General features: G+C 32.0%; 1 protein-coding gene across 1 annotated transcript; it reads right to left on the reverse strand.

Moving 5' to 3' along the window:
* Positions 1 to 1,318: 1,318 nt before the first annotated feature.
* Positions 1,319 to 20,398, reverse strand: LOC114349387 (39S ribosomal protein L17, mitochondrial). Its single transcript, XM_028299736.2, has 2 exons — positions 20,116 to 20,398; positions 1,319 to 1,843 (listed from the first exon to the last, which is right to left on the reverse strand). Exons 1-2 carry the CDS (start codon positions 20,311 to 20,313, stop codon positions 1,385 to 1,387), a joined length of 657 nt encoding a protein of 218 aa, XP_028155537.2. The 5' UTR covers positions 20,314 to 20,398; the 3' UTR covers positions 1,319 to 1,384.
* Positions 20,399 to 20,638: the final 240 nt, after the last annotated feature.

Consider the following 20,638-nt stretch of genomic DNA (forward strand, 5'->3'; position numbering starts at 1 on the left):
GTATTCCAATAAAAAATTATCTTCATACCTATCTATTTGGAAAATGTAAAAAAAATAATGTAGTTACCTATTAGTAGGCAAGGCTTTAATTTACATAATCTGATTACGAACAAACTTTCTACAAATCTTCATCTAATATATCGTTTTCTTACTCTATATTTTGTTGTATTTTAATTCGACAAAAATCAAACTAATAATTTAATTAAATTAATATAAAAAAAAAAACAAAATGTCAAAAAGTTTATGGTGTAAACGTTTAGTTTGTGTATATTCCCACATGACATATACGCGAAGGTGGTCCAGTGGAAAATCGCTTCGACATTCGTACGGCGCGATAGACGTGAAGTGGGTTCAAGCCCCAAGCAAGTTGTTATTTTTTTATTTTTTTATAGATTTTATGATTGTAAGTATATTATTATATAATTCTTTTCAGAAAATACGTATTTAATTAAAATTTTTGGCAACAATTATTGTTCAGAAATCATTTGTGGCATTTTTCAATGTGTTTGTGTGTGTTTTATTCTTTTATTTTTTTAATTTTTGGTATTGTTTTAATAAAATTTTTTGGAAAGTAGTAGAGAATCTGTTTAAAGTATATTGATTTCGTTGAAATCATATAATAGAAGTATAACTTCTTACGTGCGTACAAAGTACACACATTCTTTTTTTTAAATTCGCACGAAATAATAAGAAATATCAGATGATTCCATATAAGTTTGGGTGTGTGTAACTTATTAAGTCCAAAAAACCATTAGAATAAAACAGTATTTTTCTACATAACAATTTACTAGAAAAAAAAGATAAAGCATTGACCAAATATTGGGACCGTGCAAGTTCGGCAAAGCGACCCCTATTTCTACGCTCTATACTAAAATTCGCACTTTTAATTATATTGGCCAATTATATTAGTCCTGGTTACTAGATAATTGTCAAGGCCATAGTCCAAAAAAATAATAAGAAGAAAAAATAAGATTCAGGTTATGTTATGAAAACGTCAACAATTGTATGTAGTAAATAAAATTAGTTATTAAAATGCAGTACTGCAAGCAAAATAAAATTAATTAAATTTACCTTTATATAATAATTGCATATCATATCAATATTGTGGAGCAATATATAATTTTTCTGCTTCATTGACAGAAGGTATGAAATATACGTCAATTTGACAATTTCAATTGACAATATGAATTATTTAAGATAGTTGCAATATTTCTCCGCGACTCGCGCAGGGTCGTTTCTCGTTTCCCCTTCCAAGTACTTGCACACCGCTAATAGTAATCATCTTGTGTAGCAATATATGATGAATGAAAACCAAATGTACTACATACATTATATTATACTTAAATATATTGCAAACAATTATAGATTACATTAAAAAACTATACTATACATTTTCTTTGTCTTTACTTTCAACTTTCTCATTCTCTATCCTCACTTCTGTTATCTTCTTATCTACATTAGCTTTTTCCGCACCTGCAATACTCTGATTACTGTCTTTGATATTTTCTTCTACCTTAGCAGCAATTTCCTTATATTTTTCCATCCTGTATGCCTTCTTAGCCTCATCTAGTAACACATTATGAAGTAAATCTCGATTTGAATTATTCTCTGGCCACAAGGAAGGATATGGGTTACCTCTTAGTTCCAATACAGCTCTCTCTCTGGTTTCTCCATTAAGTTTGGGAACTCTTACCAATCTAGTGTAGCCTATGTTGTAATTTTCGTATCTGGAAACTAACACTTTAAAGAGTTTGTGGATTAGTTGTTTTTCTGTCAACCAGTAGTCTGCCATCTCCATAGTTGTTTTGTGACAGTCTCCATAACGAATTGCATCAGATATTAACTAAAAAAGAAAAGAAAATAATCTTTAAAAATATGTTTTATGTATTTTAATTTGTATGTGATATAAAACTATTATGTAAAGTGAAAAAAGGAACCTAAGCATCACTCAACGAACTCAGAAAATATGAAGAAATTACACTATGGTGTATTCCACGAATATACGTCTGTTTTGGATTATCGCGACAACGAATATTTTAGTGTGCAACATAAGAAGTACGAAAGTATTTTGCTCCAATAATTACTCCAATAAACAACAATATAATTTGCAATTTACTTTCGTTCTTCATATTTTGCACAGTAAAATATTCGTTGTCGCGATAATCCAAAACAGACGTATATTCGTGGAATGGGGTATACACAATATTATTATACAGTGATGAGCATTCTAATAACCGGCAAAATAACGCAACATATGGAAAATATAATACATTGTGAAACAAAAAGAGATGAAACTAGTGGAGGTGGAACTTATCGTTATAAACGTATAAATAATTAACATTACATTGCATAGTTTTCCACCTTTAAATGTCTGTGACATGAGGATTTTATAAAATTATACTGTCACAATGACAGTTGTCATACTCCGCTGATACGTCTAAAGGTGGGAAATTATGTAATGTAATGTTAATTTATACGTTTATAACGATCATTTCCACCTCCATTGGTTTTATCTCTTTTTGTTTCGCAATGTTTTCCATCTTTTGCGTTATTTTGCCGGTTATTAGCGCGCTCATCACTGTATATGATTAAAAGAGAAATTATACAAGTACATAATTAGAAGAAATCATACTTTAATAAATATTGGGTAGTTTTAATTCCATTCACATTATACAGTTCTTGTTTAGTAGAATACTTTGTTTGATACACTTTGAATACTTTTGCAATATAATGATTTAACGGGCTTTTATCACCTTTTATCTTTTATCATCTGAACCTTTAACCTGAAGGGATCCAAATATTTAATAGATATGCATAGGAATGATCTAAAAATCATTGTAGGTCTCGTAACAGGATACTATCGCCCCAAGGAGCACATGAACAAAGTAGAATTGACAGAAAGTGTGCCTTGCAGATACTGTCAGGCTGATGACGAGATGGCAGAACAAGTTCTGTGCAATTGAGTAGTAGGGTTGCAATTGCCTAATTATCAACTCTAGCCCTACAACTTTGTATATGTGTCAAATAGGTCAGTGGTTACCTTTTACTATGGCCAAAAAAATATTAGGGGTGATAAGATCATTAGGTTCTTACACCAAAAACAATTATTTGCTCATTTGCTAAGGTATCAAGTCTGCCGTCGAGTCTGCCTCTGCTGTAGTTGTCATTGTATTATATAGAAAAGTTCGCCTTTTTTAATCTGGTTTCATTAACTGTACATACTTGTATTTTTATTTCATAACTTTAGCGAAGGAATAGGGAACTTGCATAAACTTTTTAAATATTAAAATAATATTAAAAAACATAAGGTAACATGATCTTAAAACGCTTGCATGTAAAAAAAAACAAATATTTTTAACCCATACGCTTATTACGAGGCTTTGAAAATGCTATAAAATTCAAATTTCTTAGAAGGAGCTTGAACGTCGTTCTATATTGGTCTGATGTCACGGACCACAACCAGGCTACGAGTCGAGCCCGGTTAAACGCGATTAGAGTATTACGGGGATTGTATATAACATTTTAATCATATTTAATTGGAAATTACCAGATATTGCTTGCATAGTTTTACAATCAGTTTATTTAGTTTCAAAGTGAAATTTATAAATCTTTAGAAGTTGGTACCTTCTAAAGTGCTTAAAACGTATAAGTAGATACTATTACTCACGAGGGTTTTTCAAAAGAAAGCGATTAGGCTATTCTGGGGATTGTATAGTACATTTTAATCGCCTTTAATTGAAATGCTAAGGGCAAGTTTAATTTAACTGGACCAACTTGGGGATTAAAAATACAAGATCTTAAAAATATTTACTAATTAATGTAACAGATTTTGCAAATATTCTCGAAGCATTGCTTTCGCTCATGCCGAAATCATCTCCAAGAGACATAAATGTGTGTTCTGTTCTTTTTAGAGTTAAAAATAGATGCATTGTTTGTGTTTTACAATATATTTCTATTAATTAATTGAAACATATACAATCTAGGTCTGTATTGTAACTTCATCACTGTACACTTCAGAGACAACATTTTAAATTGTTTTGCTTCTTCTTTTTTCGCATTTTCATCACAAGAAGAATCACTTTCATTTTACCAATAGTCATCACTACCATTATATTCACTATTATCTTCAAATACAGAACGCCCTGATTCCCTTTTTGTATCTTCAAATAATGTTTGCAAGTCTTTTATAGGTGAAGTTCATGCATCCTTATTATTTATTTTCAATGGCGACAACCAGACTGTAACACTCCTTTGAAATTTACACTGAATATCTTTACTTCTGATTTTGATGCGAGTCTGTGTTGATGCATTATTCAGTATTTGAGGTAAAGCTGGTTGGTTTAATTCAGGTCCTGGTTAAACTAAGTTTGTGAAACTAGGATCACACTATCTCTTATCATCATTATTGTCCTCTAGAACAGAGTTAGATGTGGAAGCGGCATCTTCAAGAAGCTGACGTTTAACCCTTTTAAGGGCTGCTTCCCTCATGGGCTCAGAAAAAGTTCGTTTTCTGTCTGGTTAACAATCAAATATATGCGGGACAACACGTGAGTTAATAATTTTGGGACCACCCATAATCTTGAATTTATATAGTTAACTGCAACAAATAAACAAGTTTAAGTAGGCACATTTCATGAAACGACAACTACCTAATATTTTTTCTTGAAATAGAAAATGTCTTATTAGTATTAGGTACCTAATTAGATAAATACTCACATCGAAATGATCCTCACAGACATAAAGACCTTTGCTACTTTGTGAAATATCCTTTTTATCTCGCCTGCATGCCTTTAGCCATTTCAATCGACGTTTTTGGTTCTACTGGTAGAGTAAAAAAATATTTATTGGATGTTCTGACAGTTGTGCTTTGGCATTCCGGCACTATATAGTTCTTATATTGCGCAGATTTGTTTTCCATTTTGATAAAGTATATTATACACTAAATACAATAATATAAACATCGAGCAAACAAGACAGTTGTTCGACACGCACAACTAGCAATGGCAAAATGCATTCGGTGAGAATACTGTGGTTGGTGACGTCAGACCCCAGCTCGCGCTTTTGAAGTTGTCTGAAACGGAAATTTTTGGCGCGGAACTATTATCAGTTGTTGTACGTACACTATTCGTTGTTAAGATGTAATATTTTGAATATAACATTTTTAAACATTAATTAACAATTTTATGCAAAAATATTTTTATGTGCAAGTTCCCTATTACATTTGGCTTCCAGCATGCAACTTTTGTTGGTAAATCTAAATAGTACATAATATTAACCTGAAATAAAATTACCTGGCAGTATATAATAATCATCTTCCTTAAAATGAAGTGAACTCTTGTGTTAGGATAAACACGTTTTAATTTTAATATAGTTGTCTTTAATTGATCAACTGTCTTTAATATCAAAATAATCATTTAAAACCACATAACCTTTTTTTGAACACTTAAACAATGGAATATAAGGTCTTTATTTATACGACTTTTACTGTTGCATCATGGTTGCATCCAATTATTCTTACAGCACATTTAAAATACTTAAATTTTTTTGCTGTAGATTTTTTTCATTGATATTATGTAGTACCTATTTCATTAGACGACATTCTTGACAGAAAAACCGAACTTTTCTATACCGGGTGTCCACTTATATTTTCCCCCATTTTAACTGCCTATAACTAAAAATAGCAACTTAGTCCAAAAAATCAATATACTGTTTACATCGGATCTTACCCATAGTTATTGGAAGTCGAAAAAAAGTTTAACTATTACTGAGTCATATTATGTAATAAATAACGGAATAGAAGAAATATACTCTTCAGATATAGATCCATTATATAGCATAAATATTTATAACATCCATCCAATTAACTGTGTTTTTCTCCAAGACTATTCAAAATTTCACCCAAGGATTAGACAATACATATTTGAGGAGGATTTAGAAAAGTATCTTCCCAGATGTCAGTATATATTCACGGATGCATCAAAGAACAACAAGAAAGTAGGTTGCGCTATATTTGATCCACATAATAATCATAAAAAATCTTTTAAATTAAATGAAAAGCTTACAATATATACTGCAGAATTAATAGCCATATTAGAAGCTCTCCTGTAAGTAATATGAAAATTACAGCAGAATAATTTGCAATTTGTTCTGATAGTAAAAGTGCTATTATGAAAATAAAAAATATCCACCAAGTCAGTAGTAATTATATTTTGACGAATATAATTATTGAACTTCATGAACTATAAACAAAAAAAATCAGTGTATCATTAGTTTGGATTAAAAGGACATTGTGAAATAAAACAAAATGAAGAAGTGGACGAAGATGCTAAGAAAGGAAGTAGAACAGTAGAGCTTTTAAGTTATAAGTGTCCCCACAGGGAAATTGCCTGCCATGTAAAACCCATAATACTAGCAGAATGGAGAGAAATGTATAGTAATAGTCCAAAAGGAAAATTTTATAAAAACATAGTTACCAAGCCTCCTGGCCAGTCTTGGTTCTCAAGACTGTCGGGAAGCAAGTGGCTTTTATCTGTTTTGTGCAGGTTAAGGTTCAACCATGTTTTAACTCCCCAGTACAAATATAAAATAAAATTGAGTGATTCTCCTAATTATTCATGCGGAGAAGAAGGTACAGCGGAGCACATGATCCTAGGCTGTTCTAGAATAATAAACGAGGTTAAATTATTAAATGAAGAAATGGCCAAAATACCCAAAATCACCAGACCATATAACCTAACTCAACTATTAAGAGCAGAAGATTGCAATGTGTATCAAATTTTGTACAAACACATATTATGTATTAGATTAAGTTTATAACCTATGTTTCTTTTTCCTTTCGTGTTAAGCCCTATGCCTATCCGAGGTCCACCTGTCTCTTCTAAATGCTCTGATCGACCCCTGAGCGTCAAATTGTGTCCTAGTCTAATATCCCAAATTATATTGAAAAAAAAAACAATGAAAAATAAAAAAAAAATATCAAAAAAATATATAGAAAAAAAAGTAAATATTAAAAAAATTAAAAAAAAAACTACATAAAAAAAATCACAATGAAAAGAAATAATTCCAAATAAAAACAAAAATCGTTGAAAATTAGATATAGGTATAATAAATAGTTCTTTGTAAAATTGGAGCAGGATTGTGATTGGATACATAATAGAACAAATCAGTAGAAAGCAGGAAGCACTCCTTTAGAGCTTCCGCATAAATAATACAAATAATCCCAAAAAGGTAAGATGGCGAATGGACATTGACTCCGAAGCCAATAATGCTCAAACACACACACACACACACACACACACACACACACACACACACACACACACACACACACACACACACACACACAACTGCCTATAACTTCTAAACGGCTCAAGATAGAAATATGCGGTTTTCGCTGAAATGTTTTATTTTAGTCAAAGTTTTGTCTGAATGGATTGAGTTTTTTATATCGCTTTCAATTAGGAAAAAATATGGCGGATTTTTGAAAAAAAAACTTTGTTGACTTTTTTTTAATGGAACACCCAGTATATTTTTTTGTAAACTGAAAGAACGGTCATCCACCTATCCAGTGATATAAAGTTTTTAAAATCGGTTGTCAAATGACTGAGTAATTAATTTTTAAAATGAGAGGTGCAACGTGTATATGACATAACTAAATAACATAACTATAAAAAACTTCGTCTAATTTACTTACCGTTGCACGTCATACGCGTAATAGCCTGTGACGTCACATGATACCAACACGAAATATTTAGGTGGTAGGTGTGTTCTATTTTAGAATCATTTTGCCTAGTACACTGGAATTACAACCACTAGACATATTTTATTATATACGCGTAGAAATAATATTTGAAGATTTCTATTAATGTTAACCTAAAGAAATACACAATAATATGTTTCATTTAATTTGTATAAATGGATTATAAAGCGTTTTTATGAAGCACATTTGCTCGGAACACACTGTAACTGTAATCGAACAAAGGTGACATTTTAGAATAAATTGGTAACATTTATTTGACAGTTGCGGTGATGACACTTCATATTTGTTTATATTCTTTACTGTTATTATATTCACTGTTTTTATTATTTACTTACGTAAGATTATAACTTAATTCTTGTTTTCTATTTCTTAAGTTTTTATTTATTTCCATTGAATATTAATTTGTTTTATTGTATAATCCGTGTTTACAATAATTATGTGATCTATTTGATTTAAAATGGATTCAGGATTTTTTTATACTTTGGCAACTATGTCAACTTAGATCTCTGGCGTAGATAATGACGTGCAACGGTAAGTAAATTAGACAGACTGTAAGCAAATTGATATTATGTTATGTGATTTCCACATTGCATCTCTCATTTTAAAAATTAATTGCTCAGTCATTTGATAACCGATTTTAAAAAACTTTATATCGCTGGATAGGTAAACGACCGTTCTTTCAATTTACAAAAAATATACTGGGTGTTTCAATAAAAAAAGTCAACGTTTTTTTTTCAAAAATCCGCCATTTTTTACTTAAAAGCGATATAAAAAATTCAATCCATTCAAACAAAACTTTTACTAAAATAAAACATTTCAGCGAAAACCGCATATTTCTATCTTGAGTCGTTTAGAAGTTATAGGCAGTTAAAATGGGGGAAAATATAAGTGGACACCCACTATAATACAATGTAAACTACATCAGAGTAGGACTCTATGACAGACATGATACTTTGGCGGTGTGCAGGAAGTACAAGTATGGGTTAGCCCAATAGAGCAATTATTGAATCAGTCATTTTAAAAACGACATAATATAGATAGATAGATAGATAGATAGACATTTATTGTTTTTAAAAACTACAGTTTTATAACAATGAGTTTAGTAAGTACAGAATATAACTAACAACTAGTCTAGAACATAAATAACTATTAACAAATTTAAACAAAAGTTAAGCGCTATCACTAACTGAAATGGAGAACTTGGTTTTTTTAATAAACACCAATGAAGGAGAAACTGAAGTACAGAATATAACTAACAACTAGTCTAGAACATAAGTAACTATTAACAAATTTAAACAAAAGTTAATCGCTATTACTAACTGAAATGGAGACTTGTTTTCTTAAATAAACACCAATGAAGGAGAAACTGAAGCTTATTCATTTAAAACAAAAGATCTAAGTTTTATGATATTCCAAATATATATTGAAATTGCTTTCAGAGATATTATAGTTACATTATTAAGACAACCAATAAGGTCGGTGCAATTATTAAGGGGGGCCATATTAACCGGTTTCATTGAACTGTAAATGGGACATTCAAACAGTAAATGTTCAAGAGTTTCCAACTTGTTTGTGTTACAAATAGTACAGATTTCAGATGGTCGTATATGATATGTTATACCATTATAGGTAAATTTTAACACATGGCGATTAGATGTTCGAAGTTGCGCCATGGCACGAATGTATTTTATGGGAATTTGAAATTCCAGATATTTCTGTACTGAGGTATCTACGGATAAATGTTTGTAAATAGTTGAGAATGTTGACATGGAGACTGCTTGAATGTCTTCTTGATGAAGCATATCCATATACTTTTTTAACATGCTTTTCTTGTTTTTTAATAGCCAATCAGAGATGTTTTCATCCCAAGAAAATTGATAATCTAATATTTGAAAATATTGCTTAAACTGTGAAACCCAGTTGTATCTGTTCGTATTTATTGAATTATTTGCTGAAGAAATTTGAAGCTGACGCAGAAAACAAATAAGAGGAAGTCTTAAATCATGCATTTGCGATAGCTTGATAAGCCAATTTAAAGTTAGCTTGAAAATAGTAAAAGAAATTTTTACTCTTCCTGTCTCCAACCTAACAGCATAATCAGGTGTATTGATACTGAGATGTAAAAGTTTTTTAAAGAAAGTTATTTGTATTCTTTCTAACTGGTCAGCATATCTCATTCCCCAAACGGGCACACAGTTCATAACAAGGCTTTGAACTAGCGAATCGAAAAGTTGCACACGAGATGTCCAAGAATTCATTTTGGTTTTAGCCATTAAACCTATCACGTTACCAATTGCGTGTTTTGCTCTTTCCACTGTTGTATCGGCCATTGCTTTAAAAAGTGATGTTGTGGTTAGGGTGACTCCAAGATATACAAATTTGTTAACAACTTCTATTTTTTCATTCTTATATAGGAACTTAACGCCTTTATTGCCAATTTGACCGCTTCGGGCAAATGGAAGAATTTTGGTTTTGCCAACATTTACAGTTAGTTGGTTTTTGTCACTGTATTTTTCTAGATAACTTAAATTTTTACCGAGTTCAACTTCCGAGTCACAAAGAATGACCAAATCATCAGCATACAATAGCATTATTATTTGATTTTGGCTATCAATGGAGATACCTTGTGATCCTTGACTAATAAAAAACTGTTCTATATCCGCAATAAATAAACTAAATAATAGTGGACTCAAAGGTTCACCCTGTAAGACTCCTGTTGAAATATCAAATGGTCTTGTGTAGCCGTTTGGAGTTTTGATGTACATCCTAGCATTATCATAAATGTTTTTCAAAATGGCTATTATTTTAGAACTCACCCCAAGGCCAAATAGCTTTTGCCACAGCAAATGATGGATAATGGAGTCAAAAGCCCGCTTATAATCTACAAAGGCAGCGTACACTTTGCGTTTTTTCAGTCGTAGTTGCAGTTGTACAGCAGAAGTGAGGGTGAATACATTATCAATGCAACCCCTTGATCCCCTGAAACCCGACTGACATTCGGGAAGAACATTATTTACTTCAACCCAATCTCTGAGTCTGTTTAACAAAATATTAGTAAATATTTTTTCAACACAATTAAGTAAGGCAATACCTCTATAGTTTGCTGGATCATCTCTGTTGCCCTTTTTAAATATCATAGTAAAAATGACTTCACTCCAGTTATGCGGCGTAATGGTTGTTTCCAGTATTCTATTAAACATGCCCGTTAAATACAGTATCCAATTATTTGGAAGATTTTTAAAGAATTCATAAGAAATATGGTCAGTTCCAGGTGCTTTACGATTGGGACAGTTATTTAGGACTCTATATATTTCGTCACTGGTTATAATAGCGTCAAAAATGGGATGTCTTGCATCAAAAAAACGGGCATTATGATATAGTTTTGGGGGATATATATTCGAATAAAATTGCTCCCATACGTCTACATCGATAAAAGAAGTATTGTGATTTTTCCGAAATTTCCTAATCACTGACCAGAATGTTTTGGAGTCCCTGCTGTTTGCAAGTTGAGAATACAGGTTATGAAAATATATATGTTTTTTCTTTTTAATTATTTGTCTATAGGCTTTTTTTGATGTCAAAAAATTTGTTTTATAGGGGTCGCGGAAGTTATTTGATTTAGCTATTTTGAGGCTTTGTTTCATGTTTTTAGCTGAGGTACATTCATGATCAAACCATGGAGGACTTTGCCTGATACACGACGGGAAAGATTTTTCTTTACAAAGTTGTAATTGCGAAGCAGTTTCTTTAATTGCTGACATTAGATTATTGTATAGTTCCTGTGCATCAATATTTATAGAAAGAGACGTTTTATTCGAATGTTGCATAGAAATTTTATAGAAAAAGGCAAGGTCAGTATTCCATTGATATATAGTTTTTTTTTGTATAGGAAGTGCTTTTTTGAAACGACTTTCTCGAAAAAAGTCGGAAACGCAAGTTACCAGTATACCAAAGTGGTCAGAAGGGCTGTTATGGTTCATTACACATAAATCTTGGATAATAGGTATTGCACTGTTCTGGATAAATGCTAAGTCAATTACACTATTTCCAGCTTTGCTAATGTGAGTAAATTGTGCCGGTGTATCAGACTCAGTCCTCCCATTAAGTAGACAGAAAGAGTTGGTGTTCATGAAGTCAATAATATGGCGCCCCTTAGTATTTAAAACCATGTCATTGCTTAGACGATACTCCGATAGATTTGTGCCCTCCAGCATCTCTGGCGGAACTTCTCCAATATCTGATATTCTACTGTTAAAGTCACCGCCAATTAGAAGCGGAACATCGAAATGGTTTTCTAGAATTTCCGACAGAGATACTTGAAAAAGTTCTAGAATATACACAATATCTAAGGACGGTTTAAAATATACTGTGCAAATAATAATAGACTCTTCCGAAGGAGAAACCAGTCTGCAAAATAGCCACCACGGTGTTTTTTCTAAAATTACACAGTTGTATACATTTTTATAAAATATGTAGATACCACCGCTTGCTCTGCCCACGGATTTCTCTTTCGAAGCAGGACTACTTATAACATTATAGGATGACAAAACAATTGACAAATTATTACACTCATTAAGTAGCCATGTTTCAGTAAGACATAAAACCGAAAAATCATCGTAATCTCTAACAAATTCATCCAGATTGGCAAATCCTTGACAGTTCCAAAATACTATTTTGAATGATTGCTATTCAGGTACAGATGAGTTTGCCCCACATAAAGCAGGCTTTGAAGTCTTGAGTCCCTTTTCACGTCTAGGTGATTCCTGTTCCTCTCTATCACGTTTGGTTGTTCCTCTTGTAGTAATTCTAGGTATTTTGTTTATGTATCTAATCGTTAAATTTTTCTCCCCATTATCTATACGACTTTGTAGCTCTGTTCGTAATTCAGCTAGATATTTTGACTGGCAAGGTGTCAGATCTTGTTTTATGTATATGTTTGAGTTTGAGTTTTGATTCAGTTTAGATTTATTTTTAAGAACAAAAAGGGCATCTTCACTGGACATCATAGTAACTTTCAGCGGCCTTGGTTTCATATCTTGGCGAGGAAAGCCAAGCCGGCGATGCGAAGCTATTTGTAAGTTAGGAGCTACCTGATTTAATATTTGTTGTGCATTAACTTCATCGGATTCTGTATTTTCTGGAACACCCATGAGCAAAACATTTTTTTCCCTTTGTTTTCTATCAGCCAGCTCTATAAGGATATTTTCGGGAGGAGAGGATTCTATTTTCTGGATTTTAATTTTTAGCTGTTCGTTTTCTCTTCTTAGAACCGCTATTTCCGAGATGCAAGCGTCAATTTTTGTCGACTGAGAATTTACTAAATTATGTAAGTCAGACATTCGAGTGTTACATGTTGCGATAGCGTTACTTAAATTAGCAAGCTGAGCCATAATTGCGTTGAAGTGCATTGTGCTAGCATCTGCTTCTGTGGTACAATTTTGACACTTCCATGTCAACAAGGTTGCAGGTGAAAAATTTAAGGGTTGAGGTTGAGCACAAACACCGTGCCATGTTGTTTTGCATCCAGAACATTCCAGTTTGCTACCATCTGTCGGTGTTATAATTTTATGGCATGCCTGACAATTTAAATCCATTATAGTAATATTAACCGTACTATTAAAGGTACCACTAATTACTTAAGTTTTTGTCTAAGGCAATACTCAAGTTTCAATTAAGTAGATCGCTGAAATGTAGATTGTATTTCTTGTTTAAAAATTGGGTTTTTCTCCTTACAGGTGTGTTTATAGTAAAAACTATTCAACTGTTCTAAGGCAATATTCTGGTTTCGATTGAGTAGAACGTTGAAATGTAAATTGTATTTCTTTTTTAAAAATTAAGTTTTTCTACTTACAGTTGTGTTTACAATAAAAACTGTTTAACTTTTAACTTATATTGGTTAAATTCACAAGCCACTATTAAACGATGTTACCTCTACGGCTGCTAGAACTAAACTCTAAAAACGACATAATATAGCCACTGAAGTACTTTTGAGAAAAACCATTTTAAATGCCATATACTGTTTGAGGGGGCAATTATTGTGGCTTGGTACTTACTTATGGTAGGGGAGCCCAAGCGGAGATTTTTGCAGTCACTCGAGCGCGTCAGATTAGCATATGGTGAGAAACCTGGTACCCTGCAGATGTACCTCTACTATATATTGGCTCTTAACACAGGGGAGTTCGTTAAGGGGGGCCCGAAAAAAAAATCTGCCCTTAAAAAAAACTCGAAATTGTCAGATTAAGATAAGGTAGGTTAAGTACATGCAAAAGAGTGTATATTTCAAAACTCTGACGATTTGAGCCGGGCGTAAGGAAATGGGTGAGTCCCAAAGTTTCACAAGAAAAAAGCGAATATTTCGCGAAATGAATGACAGATCGAAAAACTAAAAAATATATGCTCAATATTTTTTAAAAATCTATCGAATGATACTAAACACGACTTCTCACGGAGAGGGGTGGGGGTAAATTTAATATTTTAAATACGAATCCCGCGATATTTCGCGAAATGAACATCAGATCGAAAAACTGTAAAATACACTTATTCAATATTTTTGAAAAATCTGTTGAAAGACACCAAATACGACCCCCCGTGGATGTGGGGTGGGGAGTTACTTTAAAATCTTAAATAGGAACCCTCATTTTTTATTGCAGATTTGGATTCCTTACGTAAAAATAAGTAACTTTTATTCGAAACATTTTTTAGAATTATTGATAGATGTCGCTATAATCGGAAAAAGATTGTTGGAAATGGAAAATTAAATTAAAAAATGGCAAGCGGCCACTAAAATGGAAAACTTTACTTAACTTTTTTTGGTTTTAGGACCTACTCTTTACAACCCAATAGGTCCCCAAAGCGCTCGAGTGACTGCACATTTAGCATACTTTGCTCCCCTACCATTATATAATATATGCAATGCCTTCGGGGTTAGGATTAGTGTGATTTTTTTTTCACAAAATAGTAGAGGCTGGTACCAACTCCATGAAAATGTTATTTTTTGATAAAATGTGGATATAGGTACAGTAGAACCTCAATTATCCTTGTGTGGATTATACGGGCTGAGGATTACCCGTGTTATGATTTTCCATTACTGAAATTGGATTTTTGAGGTTTTATCAAAATATTGTTAGCATAAATCGCTCGACCAATACTCTATACACTCTATAATAATCGTTAGAGATTTTAAACAGAATTGGAAAGGTGAAAGTATGGCAGCAACTACAAGGAAAGTATGAAATTGGCAAGCAACAATACAAAATCCTACAAAATTTCATATCCGAGTCTGACTCTTTAAAAACATCTGTGCAAGGAAATCATTTAAAGGATCGACTTTAACAACTCGATGAAACACTTTTCATCCAAGTGCTTGCTGCAGAAAAGATGGGAGGATGTAACAATCACTGGGCCAGTGTGATAAGAATGAGGAGATTTTTCACAGAAACTTGAAAATAGGAGATAATTTCAAATTGATTCATGAAGATGAGTGTCAAGACTAAGAAAATGTTGGTACAGTATCAATCTTTTTTTCTTTCTCCCCTTCCTTACTTATACCCTTTCAGGTGTCGGATTGTGGTATCAATCAAAAGAGTAACTAATCAGGTAGCTGAGGAAACTGCCAATATTCTACCAGATTTGAGCAACAAGTACCTTCGAACCTTGTCAATATTTTGAACTTGTGGAGAATAATACATCAGAAGATTGAACTATGAGTTAGTTAGTATTTAAACTTATGATATTTATCTTTTGTTATCTTTTGATAGTAGGTACATATGTATGTGTGTAGATATGTATCATATATAAGAACATCATGTTTGGATTATCCGCACTCCATGGAACCGGATGTGGGGTTCTACTGTATGGCGTTCTTAAAATGACTGATTAAATTATTCCTGGGAGCAGGGTTGGCAGGTTTAAACCAACATGCGTAAAACCTTGGTTTAAAACATGGTTTAAATCAACTGGTTTTTTAAGAAAAAACCTGTTTTTTTATTAAACCTCCAAACTGGTGTTTTTATTTAACTTTTAACTACACGCGCTGGCGTATTTTGTATGCCAGATATAAGAATTCTACTGCAAATATATTTAAAAATTTAATTTTTTACCTTGTTTATCTCCCTAACCTATCACTGGAATGTGCTTTACAATTTGGTTTTAGTTTCGTTATAATCGGTGTTCTGGGAAGATCGTAATTTACAGTTTATTATTTGTTGTTTCCGTTGGTGGACAATATACGCCACGATTATATTAATATAAGTAGTAATAAGTATATATTTCAATTGTTTTTAGTCATTATGGCACAAAATATATTTTTCTTTATACACAATACTTTTTCTCCTGTAAAAAATCACACTTCAAAAAATTTTTTATTAGTAATTTTATTTATCATGAAATCCAGTTATTCCATGATTCCAGTTACAAATCCCAATTGGCTTACTGAGAAGGAACTCCAAGTATTCACTGATGACGAATAAGGTTTATAACAAACAACTAAGTGTATTTAAAAAAAAAATAAACAAATCCGCTGTTTTTAAGTGTATTTTCTTGTGGCATATAAAGTACGCCACACGTGTAGTTATGTTATAACTTGATGCGCGGATAGTTAAAGGTTAAAGTTTTTTATACAGTTGCCACAAATGAGGAAAATTAAGATAAATAAATTTTATTTTTTACTTTAGAACTTAGCTATATTGAATTTTAATTTTTTGTGTGTGTAAATAAAAATAAAAGGTGACTTAAGCATTTTTTTCACTGTTTATTACTATTATGTTATAAAATAATTTATTCAGTTTTAAAGTATTTACAGCCAATGATTTTTCGAGCCACTATGGGTATAAATCGGTTCAAGGAGATTTTGCGTTTTATTCATTTCGATGACAAAATGACAAGATCCAAGAGACGCAAAAAAAGATAAACTGGCTGTTATACAGTATATATGGGATCAAATATTAGGAAATTTGAAAAAGCATTATTTGTCAGGACGAAATATAACAATCGACGAGCAGTTGATACCTTATCGTGGAAGATGTCCGTTCAAACAGTATATTCCCTCAAAACCCGCAAGTATGGGATGAAAATATGGTGGGCATGTGACTCAAAAACTTTTTATCCTATAAATGCATTGCCATATCTCAGCAAAGAAGGTAACCAAGTAGCTACTGGTTTGGGACATAAAGTAGTAGAATCACTAAGCGAACCTTATTACCAAACCAACAGGAACATAACATTTGATAACTATTTTACGGACTTAGATATGGCTTGTAATATGCTATCTAATGGCTTAACAATTGTTGGCACAGTTAGAAAAAATAAAAAGTTTATTCCTCCTGAATTTCAACCACGTAAGAACAAGGAGCAATTGCCTTCTACATTTGGTTTAAAAAAAAAACGTGACATTGGTATCATACGTGCCTAAGCCTATGAAAAGTGTCATAGTGTTGTCAACAATGCATTACTCGAATCACATTAGAGAAGAGGTGAACCACAAACCAGAGATTATTCTCTACTATAATAAAACAAAAGGTGGAGTTGACTCGCTTGACCAGATGGTCTAGCATCTTATGTTATTTAGACCAACCTGCATCCAAACTGGAACATAAAAAGACACGATAGAAGACGTCTATTCATAATTGAAACAGCAGAACAACTTATAAAGCCCCATATTATCCGCAGATCAAACGTAGGACTGTCTAAATCAACCAGATCCCTTATGGGGAACTTTGCAGGAAAAGCAACTGCCACGAGTGCCACAACTCAGTCAGCACAGAAAAGAAGATGTTACTTCTTATGTCCATCAAAAAGATCAAGTACACAAAAGCAAACTTGTAATAGTTGTAGTAAGAACATTTGTAACGAGCACAGCAGTGTAAAAGGTGAGTGTACTAGTTGCCTAAGAAAGTAATAAATAAATGTCATATATATTGTAGATAAGCAGTATGCTAGTAGTAATAAGCGTAGTATGTAGATAAGTAGTAATATGCAGTAAAAGCTCAATATATACAAGGCCTTAATAAGACCGGTTTTGATATATGGAGCTGAAACGTGGACCCTATCTCAAAGTGATGAAAGACTTCTTGGTATTTTTGAGAGAAAAATTCTTAGAAAAATTTTTGGGGCAGTAAATGAAAATGGGCTATGGCGTCGAAGATACAACTTTGAACTGTATCAGTTATACACTGATCCAGATATTGTGAAATTTGTTAAAGTGTAGAGACTTAGATGGGCTGGACACATTGCTAGGATCTCAGACCACGAATACACTAAGAGATTAACATTTTCAAAACCAGAGGGTACAAGAAGTAGAGGACGACCACGAAGAAGATGGATTGATGATGTTGAAGAAGACCTAAAAATTCTAGGGGTCAGAAGATGGAGGGAAGTTGCCAGGAATCGATAGCGACTTCTTTGTGAGCAGACCAAGATCCACAACGGATTGTCGAGTCACTTATGATGATGATATACACTGTGTCCGTAAAGTATGGAACAAATTCTTTTTTAGCTAAACAGAGCATTTTAAGAAATAATCCTGAAACACGTCGATTTTTGATTTTAATTTACCGTATTTTAAAACAATATTCTAATATACAGGGTGAATTACTTTCGAGTAATGACGTCACCGTCATTTTTTTTAAATGGAACACCCCCATTTTGTCTCAATTTTCGGATTACTCTAGCTGAGCTGATTACAAAAATGTATCACATGTTGATTCAAATTGGTACAGGGTGGACAAAAATACAATAGATTTGTGTGTGTTCATACAGTAACAAGTAAAGTTAAATTAACAATATTTTCAAAAATACTTATTTTATTTTTGATATTTTAATTATATTTTAATTTTAATTAATTTTTGATATTGTTTAGTTGAATAATTTAATTTAATATCAAAAATTAATTAAACTTTAATAATATGAGCATACACAAAACTATTGTATTTTTGTCCACCCTGTACCAATTTGAATCAATATGTGATACATTTTTGGAATCAGCTCAGCTAGAGTAATCCGAAAATTGAGACAAAATGGGGGTGTTCCATTTAAAAAAAATGACGGTGACGTCATTACTCGAAAGTAATTCACCCTATATATCAGAATATTATTTTAAAACACCGTAAATTAAAATCAAAAATCGACGTGTTTCAGGATTATTTCTTAAAATGCTCTGTTTAGCTAAAAAAGAATTTGTTCTATACTTTACGGACACAGTGTATATTGTAGATACTTTAGAATTATTATAGGTTAAAATTTGCATTGTTTTTTTTTTATTTTTATAAAGCAAGCACTCAATAATTATTACTTTATTAGTTAAAAATAAATATTCAAAAGAATTGATACACATTTTATTAATTATAACATGAAATGCCATAATATTGTTGCTGTGTGTTCGATGGACACACTCTGTCCTACTATGTCAGAAAAAATAAGTGTCCGGATAAGGGTTAAAAGATATGTAAAAGTATAAACCAACAAAGTATAAAAGTCATAATGGACCAACAATCGACTTACGAGGTTTTGCAGTTTAACCGTCGACATGTTAAAAATGTTATGAGGAGCACTCCCGAATTATGATTTACAATGTATAAACTTTGTAAATCATGATTTGGAATCTACAATGTATACACATATTATAAATCATGATTTGAGAGTGCTCATCATAACATTCAAGTGTCTTGGTTTGTTTTTTTCGAGTGTATTTTTATTGTGATTTTAATTTAAATATTTCCAGGATTCATTATTACATAAACTAAATATCAAGACAATGAGTACCAGAAGACAAATGGAAATTTATGTCATAACATTAGATAGAAAAATTATTAAGATGTATGAATAAATCATTTATTGGAGAAAATAAAGTGCCACAGAATAAGGTGAAGACCAATTATGAGAGGAGATGACAACATGATGAAAAGCAGTTTCCACTATATTAGCTATAATAGGTGCGTTCGCGGGAGCCTGTCGGCGACTAGTCGGCGACAAATTAGCAGCAAAACGCATGCGCACTTTAAAATGATATAATTAATATCGTTAATAGATAAATATACAAGGTATATTTTAATATTATAATTAGTTATTAATATTAAGTAATTAAAAGTAAATATACCTTGTTTATCTATCTATTAATGATATTATTTATATTAAATGAGGTTAGAAATTGTCGGCGACAATTTGTCAACTGTACCCGCGAACGCACCTAATGTATTATGTACTTGCATTTAATATAATGTACATATTCCAAATTGTGTGTCTTAGACAGTATCCTAGTAGAGACCTGAGATGTTTATAGCTGGGTCTACATTATTTTACAATAATTACTATTGTAAGAACTAAGTACAACCTAGTAGTACAATAAAACTGATTCCATTTACCCTTTCAGCGTACATCCTTGATTCATTTGCTCTGGGATAATTTAGTTCTATTCTTTCATGTTTTATTAGCGCCGTTACGGTTTTCCTTAGCTTGTTTAACCTCTCTTCGGGCCCAAGAGGATTTCTAAATTTTCTTAACCTAGGGTTTACCCTAATTTTTAATTTAGAAACTAGTTTTGTAACTTCTGCTTGATTCATTTTAGTTAGTATTTTATATATTTTTTTACTAAGTACTTATAGGTTATGTGAAAGGTTATCTTCTTCCTTCTTCTTCTCTTTTATTTGTATGTCATTCTCTTCTTTCTTTAATCTGCAAAATACAGAACACCAATTGATTTTGACTGTTCTCTGCAAGTGTAAAAATGTAGAGTAGGAAGATGTTATTTATAAAAGAACAGATGATATAAAATCAGGAACTTAATTATAAGTAATAAGAACCCATAAGAACCTATAACAGTTTTAGATTAAAATACGGTATGTTTTAATGAGTATCAGGTATAAAAAGAAGTTGTATCAGGGCAAT

The sequence above is a fragment of the Diabrotica virgifera genome, chromosome 1 (genome assembly GCF_917563875.1).
Source record: "Diabrotica virgifera virgifera chromosome 1, PGI_DIABVI_V3a".
NCBI lineage: Eukaryota > Metazoa > Arthropoda > Insecta > Coleoptera > Chrysomelidae > Diabrotica > Diabrotica virgifera.

Bases quoted from the DNA above. Each gene is read 5' to 3' on its own strand.
- LOC114349387 (XM_028299736.2), bottom strand. From the start codon at position 20,313: ATGAATCAAGCAGAAGTTACAAAACTAGTTTCTAAATTAAAAATTAGG. The intron at 1,844-20,115 runs GTAAATGGAATC...TTTCTTTTTTAG, and splicing joins CAAGGATGTACGCTGAAAGG to TTAATATCTGATGCAATTCG.